This window comes from Anopheles ziemanni, chromosome 2 (assembly GCF_943734765.1).
Source record: "Anopheles ziemanni chromosome 2, idAnoZiCoDA_A2_x.2, whole genome shotgun sequence".
Lineage (NCBI taxonomy): Eukaryota > Metazoa > Arthropoda > Insecta > Diptera > Culicidae > Anopheles > Anopheles ziemanni.
The window spans coordinates 86156288-86171528 of record NC_080705.1 but is presented as its reverse complement, the minus strand read 5'-3'; the positions used below and the strand labels follow the sequence as shown (position 1 = coordinate 86171528).

General features: G+C 43.7%; 1 protein-coding gene across 1 annotated transcript in view; it reads left to right on the top strand.

Moving 5' to 3' along the window:
- LOC131281227 (neuronal calcium sensor 2) overlaps positions 1–15241 on the top strand; it is an 86961-nt gene that overhangs the window by 38836 nt on the left and 32884 nt on the right. Inside the window, exon 2 of the mRNA XM_058310494.1 lies at positions 14847–14960. Coding sequence (XP_058166477.1) covers positions 14850–14960 — 111 coding nt within the window. The 5' untranslated portion in view covers positions 14847–14849. The remainder of the gene's footprint in view (positions 1–14846; positions 14961–15241) is intronic.

The following is a 15241-nucleotide window of genomic DNA, read 5'->3' as shown; positions in this document are numbered from 1 at the left end:
CCTCTCCCTAATGGGCTCGACTGGGACCCGCAAGATACTACCGTAAGGACTTTTGCGACACGATGAAGATTTATTGCGCAAGACCCGGTAGGCAAAAATCGTTGCACAGCAGGACTTTATAGAAAGAGATAGAGAAAGAGAGAGAGAGCGAGTGAGAGACCGCGGAGAGTGTGCAGAAGGCTTTGAAGTGTACCCAGATTGCGCCACCTTCGTGCATACTTGTGCCGTTTCGTGGGGGGCGTTTGGGCAGCCAGGTGGGTCGTACACTCTCTTTTCACTTGATTATTCCCGACAAAACCGTGTCGTGCCGTGTTGTGGAATGCCTCGAACACGGTGCGGGACTCACGATGGCCCCCGAGGCCCCAGGGCTGCCACTTACGTAACTGCTGTAACGCTTCGGTGCACGACGGTGGACGAAACTAGCTCGCTTTCCGTATCCTCTCGCGAGATCGGTACGAAAAGGGACATGGTGGCAATCAGTGATGTACCGAATCGGTTTCTTTGGTATCGCTGTTAAATGGAATTTTCGGGATTTAGATATTCTTGATGTACGACAAAAAAATAAATGAAAACAATATATTATATTGTCGTCATCTAAAATCGATCAAATAAAACGCTACAAAAAAGTACATGGGTCACGAAAAAGGCTATAGAATATCTTTTTGTAACGACATTTTATGAAATATCTAAAATTTATTATAAACTAGCTTGACGCCCCGGCGTTGCTCGGTGGCGAAGGGATTGAGAGAAGAATTATGGTTTTAACTAATACTTGAAAGATATGTTTGAATTCAATAGTTACAATAACGACATATTTAAAATGTTTGATATTTCATCAATTTCCCCATCATATATAAACCTTAGTTGTGGATAACTATGTTGGATACACCTTGACATTTGTTTACATGCTTGTTTTGTTTCTGTTAAAACTGCGTTTAAATTGTAAAATTTTGATGATTTTATCAAAAAATAATGATCAAACAAACCTTCGACAACATCTGCAATACTTAACCTTAATGTGTGAAAAGTTTCAGAAGCGACGTTTCAGTATTGGTTGAGTTTTTAGAGTACACAGAACTCCATACATAAAAAAGCTTAAAATATGTAGTAGATTGTACAACAAAGTAGAAAGTAATAATTGAAAAACAAAATTCATGTTGTCAATTTTTTACTATTAAAAATCTAGAATGTTGAGTGATCCAAGAAACAAGAGAAAGTATTTGTAAAAAAAATTAAATACAAAAAAATGGTACAAGGGATATCGGAAGCAGTACGTCACTGGTGGCAAACCCCCTCGGGTCGCGTACGCTAGACATGGACGATTGACAAAACACTAAGGATTCTCCGCGTTGTGTCCTGGTGTTGGTGTGGTCTCCTGCAAACTTCCCCGAGGGGATGCTGATGTGTGATGGACAACGCGCACTTTTAATGGCGAAAATTTCATGTGACACGTATCGTGAACCTGGACGTTTTGAATTGCTCAGCGAAAGGTATTTTAATTTCGAGTACCATTCAGAGTGACGCCTACGCTGATGGAAAGAGAGAGGCAGAGGTATACAAGGATAGCGTGATTCCATTCGCCTGTGCGATGGTTTTTTCCGTGTTGGTAATACATTGTATAAACTGGTGCTTTACAGAAGCTAGTTCTAAGAAGTTTTCGAAAAGGAATTTCATGTGAAATGAACCTTGACTTACCCGACCAATGAAGCGAATACACCTGTATCGTTTTGTTCCATTTATCTTAACGCTTTGTTTGGTTCGCTCGGGATAACTCAATCCGATCAACAACTCGAAATAATCGAGTCCTTGTCAAAGCCAGTGGAAATTGAATAGGTTCTGCCCCCGAACTGTTTATCTTTGCAGTCCTTTCTATCCATAGAATGTTTCTTAATCTCCAATCGTTATCTGGGCCGTTTTGCTGAACTCAATTTATCTCCGAATCGTGCCGTATTACAAACTCGACCAATAGCGTTTCGGTATTTTTTGTTTTTCTTCCTTTCGGGTTTAACAATGTTGTCTTCTTTCCTACGTTTCGCGTGCTGTGTTCCTCTGCAACCAAAGCAGAAGGCTCGTAAAAACGGTTGGGCCAACAAGCAGCGTTTTCAATTTTTGTGTGTCCGAAAAGGCCACACACTAATAGGAAAGTCACTGAAGCTGGCAAAACTAGGACGCGCAGAGGTAATGGATGGAACGTTTTTCGTGCTATAGAAATGCTTCCCAAGGATTGCTTTCCCTTGTTTGCACTCATGTTCGATTGCTGCGGAACTATGTATTCAGCTCCCTTTTCGCTCTTGTTTTTTTTTGTGGTTGGTCGAGTTAATATCCAAAGACTTCGCTACCAAATGAAATGCCAGCGGTAAATCCAGCCATGTTGGGCATTGCTGTACCCCTGGCTTTCTTTTTTTCTATTCCTCTTCATTGCATCTGAAGTGTCCAAACGTGCCCTCGCGTGCCCTCGACTGGCCATCTCTGTTTGGCTCCGGCACACCGCAGGAGACCGGTCCAGGATGAGGTCACGACGATCCGGAGCCTTGCCAAGACCGTCCGACTGGTTGGCCGGCCAGGCAGAAGTACAGAGGTTGATACTGCGACGGCGATTCGATAAACCGTGACTGGCCTCAAAAGTTTTGGGGCCGGGAATGTTCGGGCGCGTTGCCTTTGCCTGGTCCCCACCTCAAGCCCGGCAAGCAAGGAGCGTGCAGCGGGTATTAATCTATTTTCGACGCCATACTGTCGACCGGTTTGCGTTCTGGTGTCTAGAGTTTTCAGCCCCCCTCCCCCAATCTCACCTCCTCAAGCTTTCTTCTCCGTGCCGAAGGAAACTGCACGAATCGGGCCTATGCTCTCCTTGGGCCGGAAGGAACGGAAAAGTGAAACAATTTGCCAAACTGCAGCCTGCCTGGGCTGCCGACGGGCCGACTACAATTTCCTGCTTTTCGTTTTTCCATTCCAAAAACAAAATCGAACAAAAAACAACCGTCTTAGGCAAGGAAAGAGAACGTTCCTGTGCCCGGAATTCGCTCGGCTGTGTGGCGTACGGTCGTCGGATAAATACTAAAGGTGCAAAAATAAATCTTCGATAACATCGGGACGACGCTCTGCGGCGAGACGGACGAGATTGTTGGTGCGGTGAACGGTGGTGAACTGGCGCTTTTTTTTGTGCTAAAATAGAACGACCTGGATAATGCATTTGAAGAATTTTTCCTAGCGATCAACGATACGCAATCGGAAAGAATTTAGGAAAAAAAAATCGTGCAGTTAAACGATGACTTGAGACCCTTGAAAATGCAATGACAGTTATACAAAGTACAATGAAAAATCACAGTAGAAGAGGTTGAAAAGCGCGAGTGACTCATGTTAGTTGTTTCCCTTACAGCATTTTAGTGAAATCGTGAAAGTTTATGCAAAAAGTTGCTATCGGGTTGAATTAAACGTGCAGTGAGAACGCAAGTGTTGTCTTATTGGCAACCTTTCCACGGCCGAGCCCGCGAGTGTTAGTCACCATTATTAGAGGTGTTCTTCGAAGCATCGTGTTGCTTCCTGTCCTGTGAGCATTACAAATCGGTAATATATTTTCAGCAAACAACCACTAACGAACGATATATTGATAGCTATTACATGTTTTCCTTTCAAACGCGTTGATAACACATTGGTGATTGATATTTAATCGGTTATTGATCTTGTTTAACCTTAATCTTTAATGTTTTATGTTTTTCCTTTAGTAATTTGTAATTCAATTGCTAATTTTATTATTTTAAACCCATTATATTTTCACTGTAGCTATAAAAGGAGATTTTTTAAATCCATTAAATCTCTTTAACTTAAGTTGGTTGTGTTCATGGCACCTTCCGATAGAAATTGCGTTGTCTTATAAGCAATGTGTTTGCCTCGTGGAGTTTATGCAAACCGTTAGGCGTTGTTTTTTGATCGCAAAGATGGAGAGGAAAAACGGCAACCGAATAAAATTCGCCTGCCAATGTAACTTTAGCCCCTGCAACGACGCACGAATAAGTTGCCTCGGGCGCAAAATGCAAATAGAGAAAAAAGGCTCATTAGTCTAATTTGTTTTTCCCTCCCGGTTGAACGCAAAATAAACTTTCGCCTACGAAGCCTCGCCGGCGTCGTGGCGCCGTTCGTCCCCCCCCGGCCCTTCCGCCGTGAGAGGAGTCGTTTTCGTTGTGTCGTGCACAACTTTTCAGCACGAGCCTTTTCGACCGTGTTTCGTAATTAACAACTCTATTCTCCCACCTGTTTTTGCTCGCACCGTTTCCCTGTTGCTTTCGGTTCCATTCGGCTCCCTCTTTTCATGGGAAACCCACCCCCCCTCGACACTTCCTTTACCGGGGGGTCACTCGGGTTATGGAAGGTGTTTTCCAAGTTTGTCCAGTTCTTTTCTCGCCGTTAAAGTTACAAGCGTTTTTTTTTTGTACTTTGTAATCCCAAAAATATATAAGTAATTGTTCTTTCTCTGCTTTACTGTCACACGGCACGCTTGGGAATCTCGTTTAAGTGCTGTGGAAGTCTTGAGAAGAAAGAAATAAAACGAAACAGTCGGTCGTACGCAAAATCCCTCGATAATGAGTCCCCGGTTAAAGGCTGGATTATGATTTGCTTGAGGCGAGCGACATAACCGCCCAGGTCGTCGAGGGACAAGTTTTGGGCATCGTCGGCCGTATGACCTTTACGATGTTCGATCACAGTCTGGACGACATTGACGTCAGTCTTTGTGGCGTGTGTAACGAGAAGAAAAGCTCTACCCTAACCCGGGATAAGTCATTATGAAAATGGGCAATCAGAATTTTTAAATTTATTCGGACTGTTTGCCGGGGCTAGTCTGCGGAAAACTGCTGGCGTTACGCCATGGGATGTTAGAATGCCACTTTAATGCTCTTTTTTTACACTTTCCGAATTAGTTGTGCGGGTGGTTAGGCCAATGGGGGAATGGACAAAAGCATTCGCTGCGGGAAAGGGTTTAAGATAAATATTTACCGAACCGCAAAGGGATGAACCAATTTCGGTACGTTAATTCAATTACTTTGCGCGCACTTTCTCTCTCTCCAAGCTTCAATTATGTCGTGAAGGAAAACTCGAATTTCCCACTCGAAGCCACAAGGAACATGGATTGGTTTTTCTTCATTTTAATCCTTCCACAGCGCCGTGCCTTTTTTCATCCCTTTCTTTGCGAGGTTGGCAAAAGTTTTTCCTCAAATGAGCCCCGACGCCTCGCCGTGGTTTGTGGTTTCGGGCTGGCAAAGTTTTCCCTCAATTGTCGAGGACAATTTTACGCCGCGTTGCCTTTAGGTGGGCTCTGGTTTTGGGAGGCGGCAGTGTGTTGGTTTAGGGAATAAGTACGGCCTGGGGTTTTTCCGTGTTGGGATGGAGGTTTGGGTTAGGTTTTGATGCATAATGGAACATTTGAGGGTTTCCGATGAAGATTACAATTTAAATGAAGTAAAAAAAGGGAAGTCAATGAAGCGCAGAACGTTCCCTGGATGAAGCTTATAGAACTGATGGAAACAAGATGCTGTTGAATTGCCCTGATAAATCATTGTAAGCAAGATGTTGGTGATAGAAATTAAAAATAATTCTATTAATAGTTTCATTCTCGATGTACTCAACCAGTTGACATCCTTCTCGGCAGTTCCTCTAGGTGTTTGGGTCCTTTAAAGCGCCTTCTGCTGGTTCTTCCCAGACCGACCGACGATCGACATGTGTGGTTTTTGTTTCCGTTAGCACTAACTTTACCTGTCCACAGTGCCAGAACTGCCACTCAACGGCGTGAAAGTGTAACGCATAAGGGGAGTTTTAGAAACCGGGTGGTGTAGTCCTTCCGAGAAATGTACCCCTACCAGAGGTCCTGTTGATGAAGTTGTCGGACGCCGTGTTGGTGTTTGGTACCGATCCGATCCGAGGTCAGGCAGCCGGTTGGGGAGCTGTGACATGATGTTTTCCGTAGCAAAACCCTCATCAGGTCCTCGTGCGCCCCCCTCCAGCACCGGCTTGAACATCCTTCCGAGCCGTCCGTCACTGTCCGGGTCGCGTCCGCAAAGTGTTCTCGGGCGCTAAGCATCCACTTTTTGCGCGCTTCTAATTTAATATCGTGCACCAGGCTCGGAGGCTAGTGGATAATTAATTTTAAATGACGTCTACCGTGGCTTTCGCTCGCTACTTCACGCGAATGGGTGGCCCATTTTCTCGGAGGGTCGGTGTTGTCGACCGGCACCACCTTTCTCGCCGGTGGGCGCGAGCGAATTTCCGAGCGAACGTTGGGCAACTTTTAGGAAAGGAAGAAATAAATGTAATTTCTACTAAGCTTAGAAAAACAAAAACCGAACCCGTCCTTCTGCCCATCGTCATCATGTGTGTTGGTTGCCGTGCAGATAGTTCGTTGCAAAAACGCAACCAAAAGCAACGTTTAATAAATGAAGTCCTTTGGACGTCTACTTTCCTTCATGCTCGGCCCACACCTGTACACGGCAATGGTGTGTACGCCTGCAATGCTCATTGCTAATATTATTAATATCACCACCACCACTATCATCATCATCATCATCAACATCAATAACTTCACCACCATCAACGTCGACGACTTGCCTGTCGTGCTGCTAATTGCAACCGATGGTTGTCGAAGTTCTTTCTTTGGTACTTTTTTTATGTTTACGTGCTTCGTTCTCCCGCTGTTCGGCGGCTCCATTAGGCTGAGTGGTTAATTTTTACGAACTCTTGCAGCATAAAGATGGAATTATCTTTTCCGTTTGGGGTTTTTGCTGCTGCATGGAGCAATTATGAGGTTTCCGTTCGGCGTATTTTTTTGTCCATGTTTGGACATTTCCGTGACCCGACCAACCCAGTGTTTGCTTAGCAGTTTTTCCGAATGAATTCCGCTACGAAACTTTGCTGGACCATGTTTTCCAGCGTTTATTTGAGCCATTTTTTTGGGTCGTTCTACTGTACTTTCAAATAAAATAGTTCCTTCCAAAATGTCCATTCCGGTACTTGAGCATGTGCGGGACGGTAAAGGCAACACAGCACTGGCCGCGTGGCGAATGTTGGATTGTTTATGCTGCGAACCCATTTGCGTGAGCTTGGTACGTTGTTTGGCTAGGTCGAGGCGTTTGAAGTGGCTCTTGCCGTTTGGGGAGAAAAATCTTTTTATTCCCTTTTGTAAACAAGTGCTCCACACGGTGGGCAAGCAGAAATCTGAACCCGCTAAACGGAATCCCGCCGAGAGTAGGTAGCGGGTGTGGGAGTTTCCTTCCATGGGTCGCGGTTGGAAAGTTGTCCATTTTCGGACGGCGTGCCACCTGCCGTCCAATTGTCCAAACAATCGTTCAGTGGGAAAACAATCCCGCTTTATTTGCGCAGATTTTCTCCTGGCGTCATCGAAGCATTGTCGTTGCATTCTAATTCAATCGAGCAATACAAACTTTGGTTCGTGAATGGCCATCAATTCAATCACTTTTTACTCTGTATTTTCCCCTCATGCTTTCACGTTATTCGGGAAATAAACAACCATTCATTCGTGGTGCCGCAAAATGTTGTACTCCACTCAATGAATCAACACCTTGGCGTCGGCTAACCGCATTCTAAAATTGCGGCTTGGCATACATATTTTCCCTTCGTCACTGGCGTTCGGCCAAGAGAAGGTGACGACGAGTGGATGTCGATCCACCATCAACACAACACTCGGGCCCGCCGACATTACAAAGTGCTCATCTGTTTCCATCTGAGCGTGAGTCGTTGAATAAATGTTGATCGGTGCCTTTAAAAGTAAGAGAAACACATTTCGCGTGGGTTGGATTTTGGAAAATTTTCAACACGTTTTAAGTTGTTGGTCGGAAATCTGTAAACGACAAACCATCGTGAGGCTGTGAAGGGAAACTGCGAGAGCCGAAATGAAAGCGCTGCTTTCTAAAAAACACGTTTAGCCAGTCCGTTTCAAATAAATCTTCTTTGATATTTTTGAGACTAATATTTTATATCACACCAGATTAGATTTTTTTAATCCACTAGAATTTTCCCACTTCCGTCCATCGTACTCAATTTTGAAAGCTGAATGTTACTCTACATAAACGCTTGTACTCCTTTTTTTCTTTTCTTTTGATCGAAAACGAAACCCGTTTACGGTCGATTACATTGGTTTAATCTTTCCAAAAACAAACACACACTCTAGCGACCTCTGTTGCATACCGTATCGTTTATTGGAATATGGGTAAAACATAAACACGGTTTGATGTGAGTTTCAAAAATAAATATCATGGAAAAACCATGTTCCGTTCGGAGCAGGTGGAAATGGAAGGGAAACGATCGAAGATAGTAGATAGAGAAACCGAGCAACAGAGACAACGTTACTGTGCCTGCTTGTTCCCGCGCTCGATGGTATAGCTTCGATGAAGTGCGATACGGGATTACAATTGCATGAAACAGGATAAAGCTATTTCTGAAAAAAGAACTCCACTCCAGTGGCGTACGAAAAAAGTAATGCCCCCAAAAGAGCAAGAGTATCTTTTTCCCCTCTTTCTCTAACGCGCTCGCCGGGTGGTTTCCATTGGGAAAACTCGCCGAAAATCGACTTGAATTGAATTTAATCGACGATCGATACTTGCCAGATGCATCCAAAATGCGAAACCTTAGCCTCCGGGCGGATGCACCTTATGCTCGCGCCTTCCTTTGGAGCGCTCTAGTCGTATGGTAAAATATGATGGCGCTCGGTTCGTTATCGTTATATTTTCCCGTTCGGTTCCAGATGTTTCCGAAATTAAATTTTGTGCACCATAAGTAGCAAATTTTCACAAAAATCCCTCAATGTATGAAACAAACGTGATTATATTTATAGCCATGATCTGGAGATAGAAAAGTGTTGCAAAGAGAAAACTATTTTATCGATTTAGTTACATTTTATAACGGGTTACAAAACGGGTTTGTTTTCTATCCACGTCCACCAATCCAGACACGTTTCATGTTGTTTGGTGGAAAATCCAATGTTTATGGAAACTACATGAGCAGCATCGATAATTGAATCATCCTCGACTATTAGCGCGTCGCTTGCTTAAAAATGCAAATAGCAACTTGTCCGGGGTTGCCCACATTGAGTCGTTTAGGAGGGGCCTGTATTTTACCGTCGACTATTCATCACGAGACGTGCTGTTTTTTTTTTTGTCCCTAATCTATGATAGTCCCTTACACATTCCGCTCCGTGAAATTCCCGTACATGGAACGGTGGAACTGTAGCGCGTGTAAATCAATTTGAAATATGCTCAAACACAGACAACCGCCAAAGGGCAAACCATCCGCCACGTCCGGGTACTTCTGTTTGTGCCCGTTCTCGGTTCCGCTCGTTTCGTAACGTATTTTATTTTATTTGCATCACGTGGACAAAGTTTTTTTTTGCATATTTTCCCCCCTGCCCGCCGTAATGGCTAGGGCCTTTTAGTGAAAATTATTATTTCAAAACCGAGTGATCCCATAGATAAGGCCTATTTATTTGCTCAAGAACAAATTCAGCACATAATACTCATCCGACGTGTTTTAGTATTCACTTTTGCGTCCTTTTTTTTCTACGATGCCACGCCATTCGGCTACATCAGTGGAACATTATTATAATAAGCAAGGGCTGCCCGGGCGTACCCACGATCAAGTGGATTGTCAAGTGCTAAGCCAGAAAATTTCCCGACGCTTCGGCCGTCATGAGCCTTGGCTAGCCGCAAAGGACGGGTCGGCGCCAGAATTTTGGTTTCCGGTTTCATCCTTTTCATGAGCTGCTTGGAACATAGTTGAAGGGATGCGGAACTTAACCCTCGTAGTACAAGGGTTTGCATGCCCGTGGCTTGCTTAATTCCACTCACGTACAATCATTGACACTTGGTCGCTGGGATCGGCATAAATCGGCGGGAAAAATGAACGGGAAAATGATGCGAGATCGTTCTGGAACGGAGTGCCATCTCAAGAAGAAACCCCGTTCTCTCCCGTTTCGAAGTCCAGCAACAACACCATCATCGGCTACACGATAACGATGTTCCGGGGTGCGTACCTACCGATGGAAAAGGGTAGTTGGTCTCTAGTTGGCCATTTTGTCTTTGGTTTCAACGTCGAAAGAAGCCAACAGAACCGCAGGAATATGCTATTCACTGGAAAGAGGGTGGTCGTACGCTCCATTTGGTGTCGGTTATTTATGTTTTCGGTTTCGATGGCCGCCGCCGACCCCTGCCTACCACTAATCACCCTTTCCACCGCTGGAACCCCGATGATTGTGGGGCCGTTTGGGGTTCCATTCCCGCCATTAGGAGGAACCCTTGGTCCCATCTGAGACGGACAGCGTAACCCTTCGAAGTCACCATGGGACGACGTGGTTTCGACAATTCAGATTGATCAAACTCCGAAGGCGACGATGGGAGAAGGGGGTCGGGGTGTATCGAGGCGAAATTGGTCCGTAGAATTATTTAAACCGAAAAAGCTAAAGCTTCATGGTACGAACACCGGTGCTGCTTTCGGTTTGTCCCTACGGATGGGTGATAATCAAGATGGATGTGCCGTTTGTAAGCGATATTTAGATGGTTTATTTATTTACTATGCTAATGAGAAGTATAGGGTCATGCTGCTTTGGTCGAGTTCGGTTTGAAGCGAAGAGAAGGTTTTTGTAGATACTCACCGGGGATACCTGGACCAGTTTAGAATAAATTGTTCCGTTCATTCCATGTTACCTAAAATGTTCTTCAGTATCTAGCCGGTTGTTTATTACCACAAATCGAGAGGATGAAAAACATATCAATAGCTTTGCTAAGATTTTGTCAGAGCATATCATTTCATTCTAAAAGAATCGCAAAGTAAATTATTCTTCAGATGCAAATGACGTTTTATTCTCGATAATGAATAATCCTTCAATCCAATAGCTTTAGTTTTATATTTAGATTTGTTAGACAAAAATTAACAACAAATTTGCTGTTTTGTTTTAATTCGTTGTTAAAAATTCGTAATGTTCGGGGAGATAAATGGGTATTAAACTTAAGTAAAATGCCACGCTTACTTTGATCCAAATGGAGGCGCCTAGTCGTTCACGAGAAACATTTATTTTCAATTCAAAGTTTTATACATTGGAGATGCGGTTGGTTAGAATTAATATAAAGCACAGGTGAATCTATACGTTTCATAATATTTCTGGTTAAAAGATGTCCTTTGGCACTGATATGTTCATTTCGGTTTGTGATGGAGACGCCTGGTGGTTCACATTTAGGTTTGGTTTTTATTACTGTTACGGAAGTAAATCTGGATTGAACGTGGTTTTGACACCAAGTTAGTAAAATATACACCTTTTCGATAAGGTTTATGTACTGAGCATCGGTTCGTACAAAGCAAAATATCATTTTGCAGGAGGGAAAACTGTATTTTTTTTTCGATCGCCGCTGCAGCTTACAGGTGAGAGTAAATTGAATTTTTATCGCCATCAACCATCGAAAACAGCGGTGCGTTGAATGGTGATGGGCGATACAACGAGTTGCTTTCGATGGTTAAAAGTGGTGGAACGCCAAAAAAACCCCCCCGCTCGACGTAGAGTTAGTTAGCATATTTTTTGTTGTATGTGAGAGTTGTCTATCTGAGTGTCGCCTTGTCAAGGTGGCTCTAGCCTGTGGTTAGATTAAGTTTTGTTGTTCTGCACTAAATCCCAGCTGATTTCACCATCGACCAGCAACTTTCGTTGTCCACCTACCTACGGTTTGCAAATTGGATAGTGCTTCCTCGTGCAGGGACGCGTCTGGTTGCGTTCGTGTTACGATAATCCCAAATGGGCTGACCGAGGTTCAACCACGCTCGATCGACAGTGGAAAGAGGGGGGATGACGGTGGCGGCGGGATGCACACTGATTGGTGGCGATTCGGTTGAATGTACAGCTGCAGGTTGGATGTGAACATGGATGGGACTGTCGGGGGGAAAGGGGTTTCAATTTTGCAACAGTTTCCGAACTGGATTCGTCGATACCGGAGGGGTTTCCGAAACGACTTTTCCGAGACCACATGCATAAACGAACCTCCAGAATGCACCTCAGGTCATCGGGAGACCCATTGAAAAATGAATTGTAGTTCGTTACGAATCGTTTCGATTTTTCATTCAAAACATACTCCATTTTGACGTGGTTTGCGACGGGCCGTTTAAACCGGCGCCATAGCCCGAGCCCGGGTTTCCCCTTTGGGACAGCTTTTGCGGCTGTGGTTTGGTCGACCCGAGTCGGTACGGGTGCTTTTTTGCCGAGCTGGACAGATTGCTGGAAACGCAAATTGTGCACGCCGTTCGTGTTTCGCTCTAATCCCAGCAGATTTTCGTTTTTCACTAATTTCCATTCGCTCGAACCACGGGGACCCTTCCCGGGAAAATTCTAACTCGGTGCGGTGCTAGTTTTCCCTCCGCCTTGCGTTGCGATTGGCGTTTTGTGTGCTACTGTTGCTTTTGCGTAATTCATTTAATCTATCACGGCTCCCGCTTCGATCGCTTCGTCAACGGTTCGATGAAAGCTGGCGCTCGAGATGAATTCATTATGCTGACAGAGGTCATTAGTGCAAATCGAAACCGAAAACCACCCACCGCACTACCATCATTCTCTCGGTGTGGTGGTTTTGGTGTGTCAGAGAGTTTATTTTATGCAACTAAAGCCAAATTGTAGTGGATTAATATTTTATTTTGCTCCTCCATTTTCCAGCTGTTTTGGTGTGTGTGTTTGTGTCCACGCAAATCATGATTAGTCAGAACCGATGTGGTTCTTAACGATGCCACAAAGTGGAGTAACAGTTCTGTTGCCAAATTAATTTGATTTGTACCAATTTGTGTTGATCAAATCAAGCTTTATACTATTGAAAGCATTAAAATTTCGAGTTCGACAGGAATAATAAAAATAAATACTACTTACTTACTTTATTTATTGCGTTAAAACTTTATTTAAAATGCCTTAAATGTCTAAAATGCAGATGCAAATGGCAGCGATGATTCTGAATTCCGATGTCTAGAAATTATTTCAGTTCTTTCGACATGTGTGTCTATTTGTATAGCACTACGCTGCATGCGATTTAGTTTACTTTCATAAATATAACTTTCTCCATATTTCCACTATTTTATTATTTTAACTCTTTTCAACAGTTCTGCACTGTTCTGCACCGATCAAATTCTTTAACGCTTCTTTCCATCGAGCTATAAAGTGGTGATCAACACGGCATACGCAGAACACACCATTGTGTATCTCCGCCGTAATCCGATTACGAAAGCCAGCTGTGTTTGAACGAACTCTGGCAGGCGAGAAAACATCTATCTTTGTCCAAAGATGGTTTTTTCTTGGGCTTTGTTTTGCTCTCTTCCTACCTCGTCAACCTCGTTTATGTTGCAAACGCTGTACCCTCTCGCCACGTCACGCAACTTACGTTATTGACACGTTGAAACTGATCCGATCTCGTTTGTCGTAGCAACGTGTTCTGTTCTATGTCTCCAAGGAGCCGACACTAAAGCGGGCCCATTATACTGTTGCGCTTCGTTTGATATCGTACCGTTTTGGGGGCGGGAAAGCAATCTTGGTTGCTCGGTAAGCCCAATGCAAGGGGGAGAGATGGGTTGGCTACTATCGCTTCAAATGTCCTCATTTCGTCCGGTTCATTGGTATGGAACGAAAAGGAAATGAAAAAGCTTCCAGCAGGTGTGCCAGAAACGCCTCAAGGGAGCATTTGTTATGTGCATTGAACAAAAGAAATTGAATTGATTCTAGACAAAACAAAAAGTGTTTTTGTTGAGTTGTGATAAAAAAGCTATAAACTTTCTCTGCAATTTTAAAAAACGTTTCATATTCGCTTGTTGTTCGCATTCTCTTGATTTGCCTGAGCCGTTTTTGCTTTACCATTTTTATTTGCCAACTGTATTTGTTCCTTCACCATGCTTAACCTGATCTAAGAAGATTCGTTTTTCTCTTACTTTGACACCTTTCTCTTTCTTCTCTTCTATCTTTCCCTCTTTCTTGTCCTCTTGCAGTGATATGGTTTTTGGTTTCGCTTAACACACGCTCACCGTTTCACCATTTCCCTCGAACACGATAACTGATCAAGCAAGCAATCCAAAGCAAAAAGATAGCTCAGACACACACACACACGAACGAACCCAGTGCACGTCGTGACATCGCACCATAATCAACACACCACTCCACAGCACACCACATTCACCATCCGCCCTCAGCCTACTACGCACAATATGCACATTTTCATTGGAGGGAAACTGGGATCGACCAGACGAGTTGTACGATCGACGGCGTTACATGCGTTACTGCCATCGTTACTGCCGCACGTGGTTCTGCTTCTCCATCGTGCAATTCTTTTCGTGCCCGTCGCGGACGTCACCGCCGAGCCGACGGTCGGCAATCCGTTCACGAATCCATTCACACGCGAAGACGATGATTCGTTGCTTTGCGTGAAGGTGGGGAAAAACATCGCATCAGTACGGACGCTTTAACGGAAAATGCTGGGCATTCGTTTCCGTTTGCAAATTTGGCATGCACTTTCGGGTTGTTCTTTGCAGTTTGTTTTATTTTAGTTTGCGTTTACTAAAATTGAAAAGAGTGAAATTATTCAGTTGAATTTATACCAAAACCGAGGAAGAATAGTTCTGGTGATCTGGGTTATTTGGATTTTTTTTTTGACTAAGTTATGTTTTCACTACCTCAGTTCGTCTTTTGCTTCTCTTCATACCGTGTCTGTTGGCATATATTCGGCTACCAGTTTTTTTTTTTGGGATTCGTACTGTTCACTGTTGTATTTTAAATCAATGCAAACAAACTGAGTTCTAACGTGTTTCGGTTTTCTTATCTCTTTCCTTTTATGCCACAGGATATGGGCTGCTTAGGTAGTAAAGACCGGCTGTCCAAGGAGGACATGGACTTTCTTAAATCGCACACTCGATACGATGAGTCTACGATTAAGGAGTGGTACAAAGGCTTCAAGGTATGTAACTATTTTATATTTCCTCCTTTATAATAAAATAAAATGAACATTATTTCTAGGTACATGACTTTTTTAAAAATTAATCTATTTTGTGTTTGAACTTTCTTCTCTCGTTGGAAAAAACGAACTAGTAGACGTTCGTCGTTTCCAGAAACCGTTCGTAGTGTCAACCTTTGGAGGCATTATTAGATAACAGTGTTGTAATCGTTTCTTTGCTCTACCCCATTGCTTTCATTGTGTTACAATTTCCTCGGTCCTTCTAGGTACGTTCGAGTTTACCG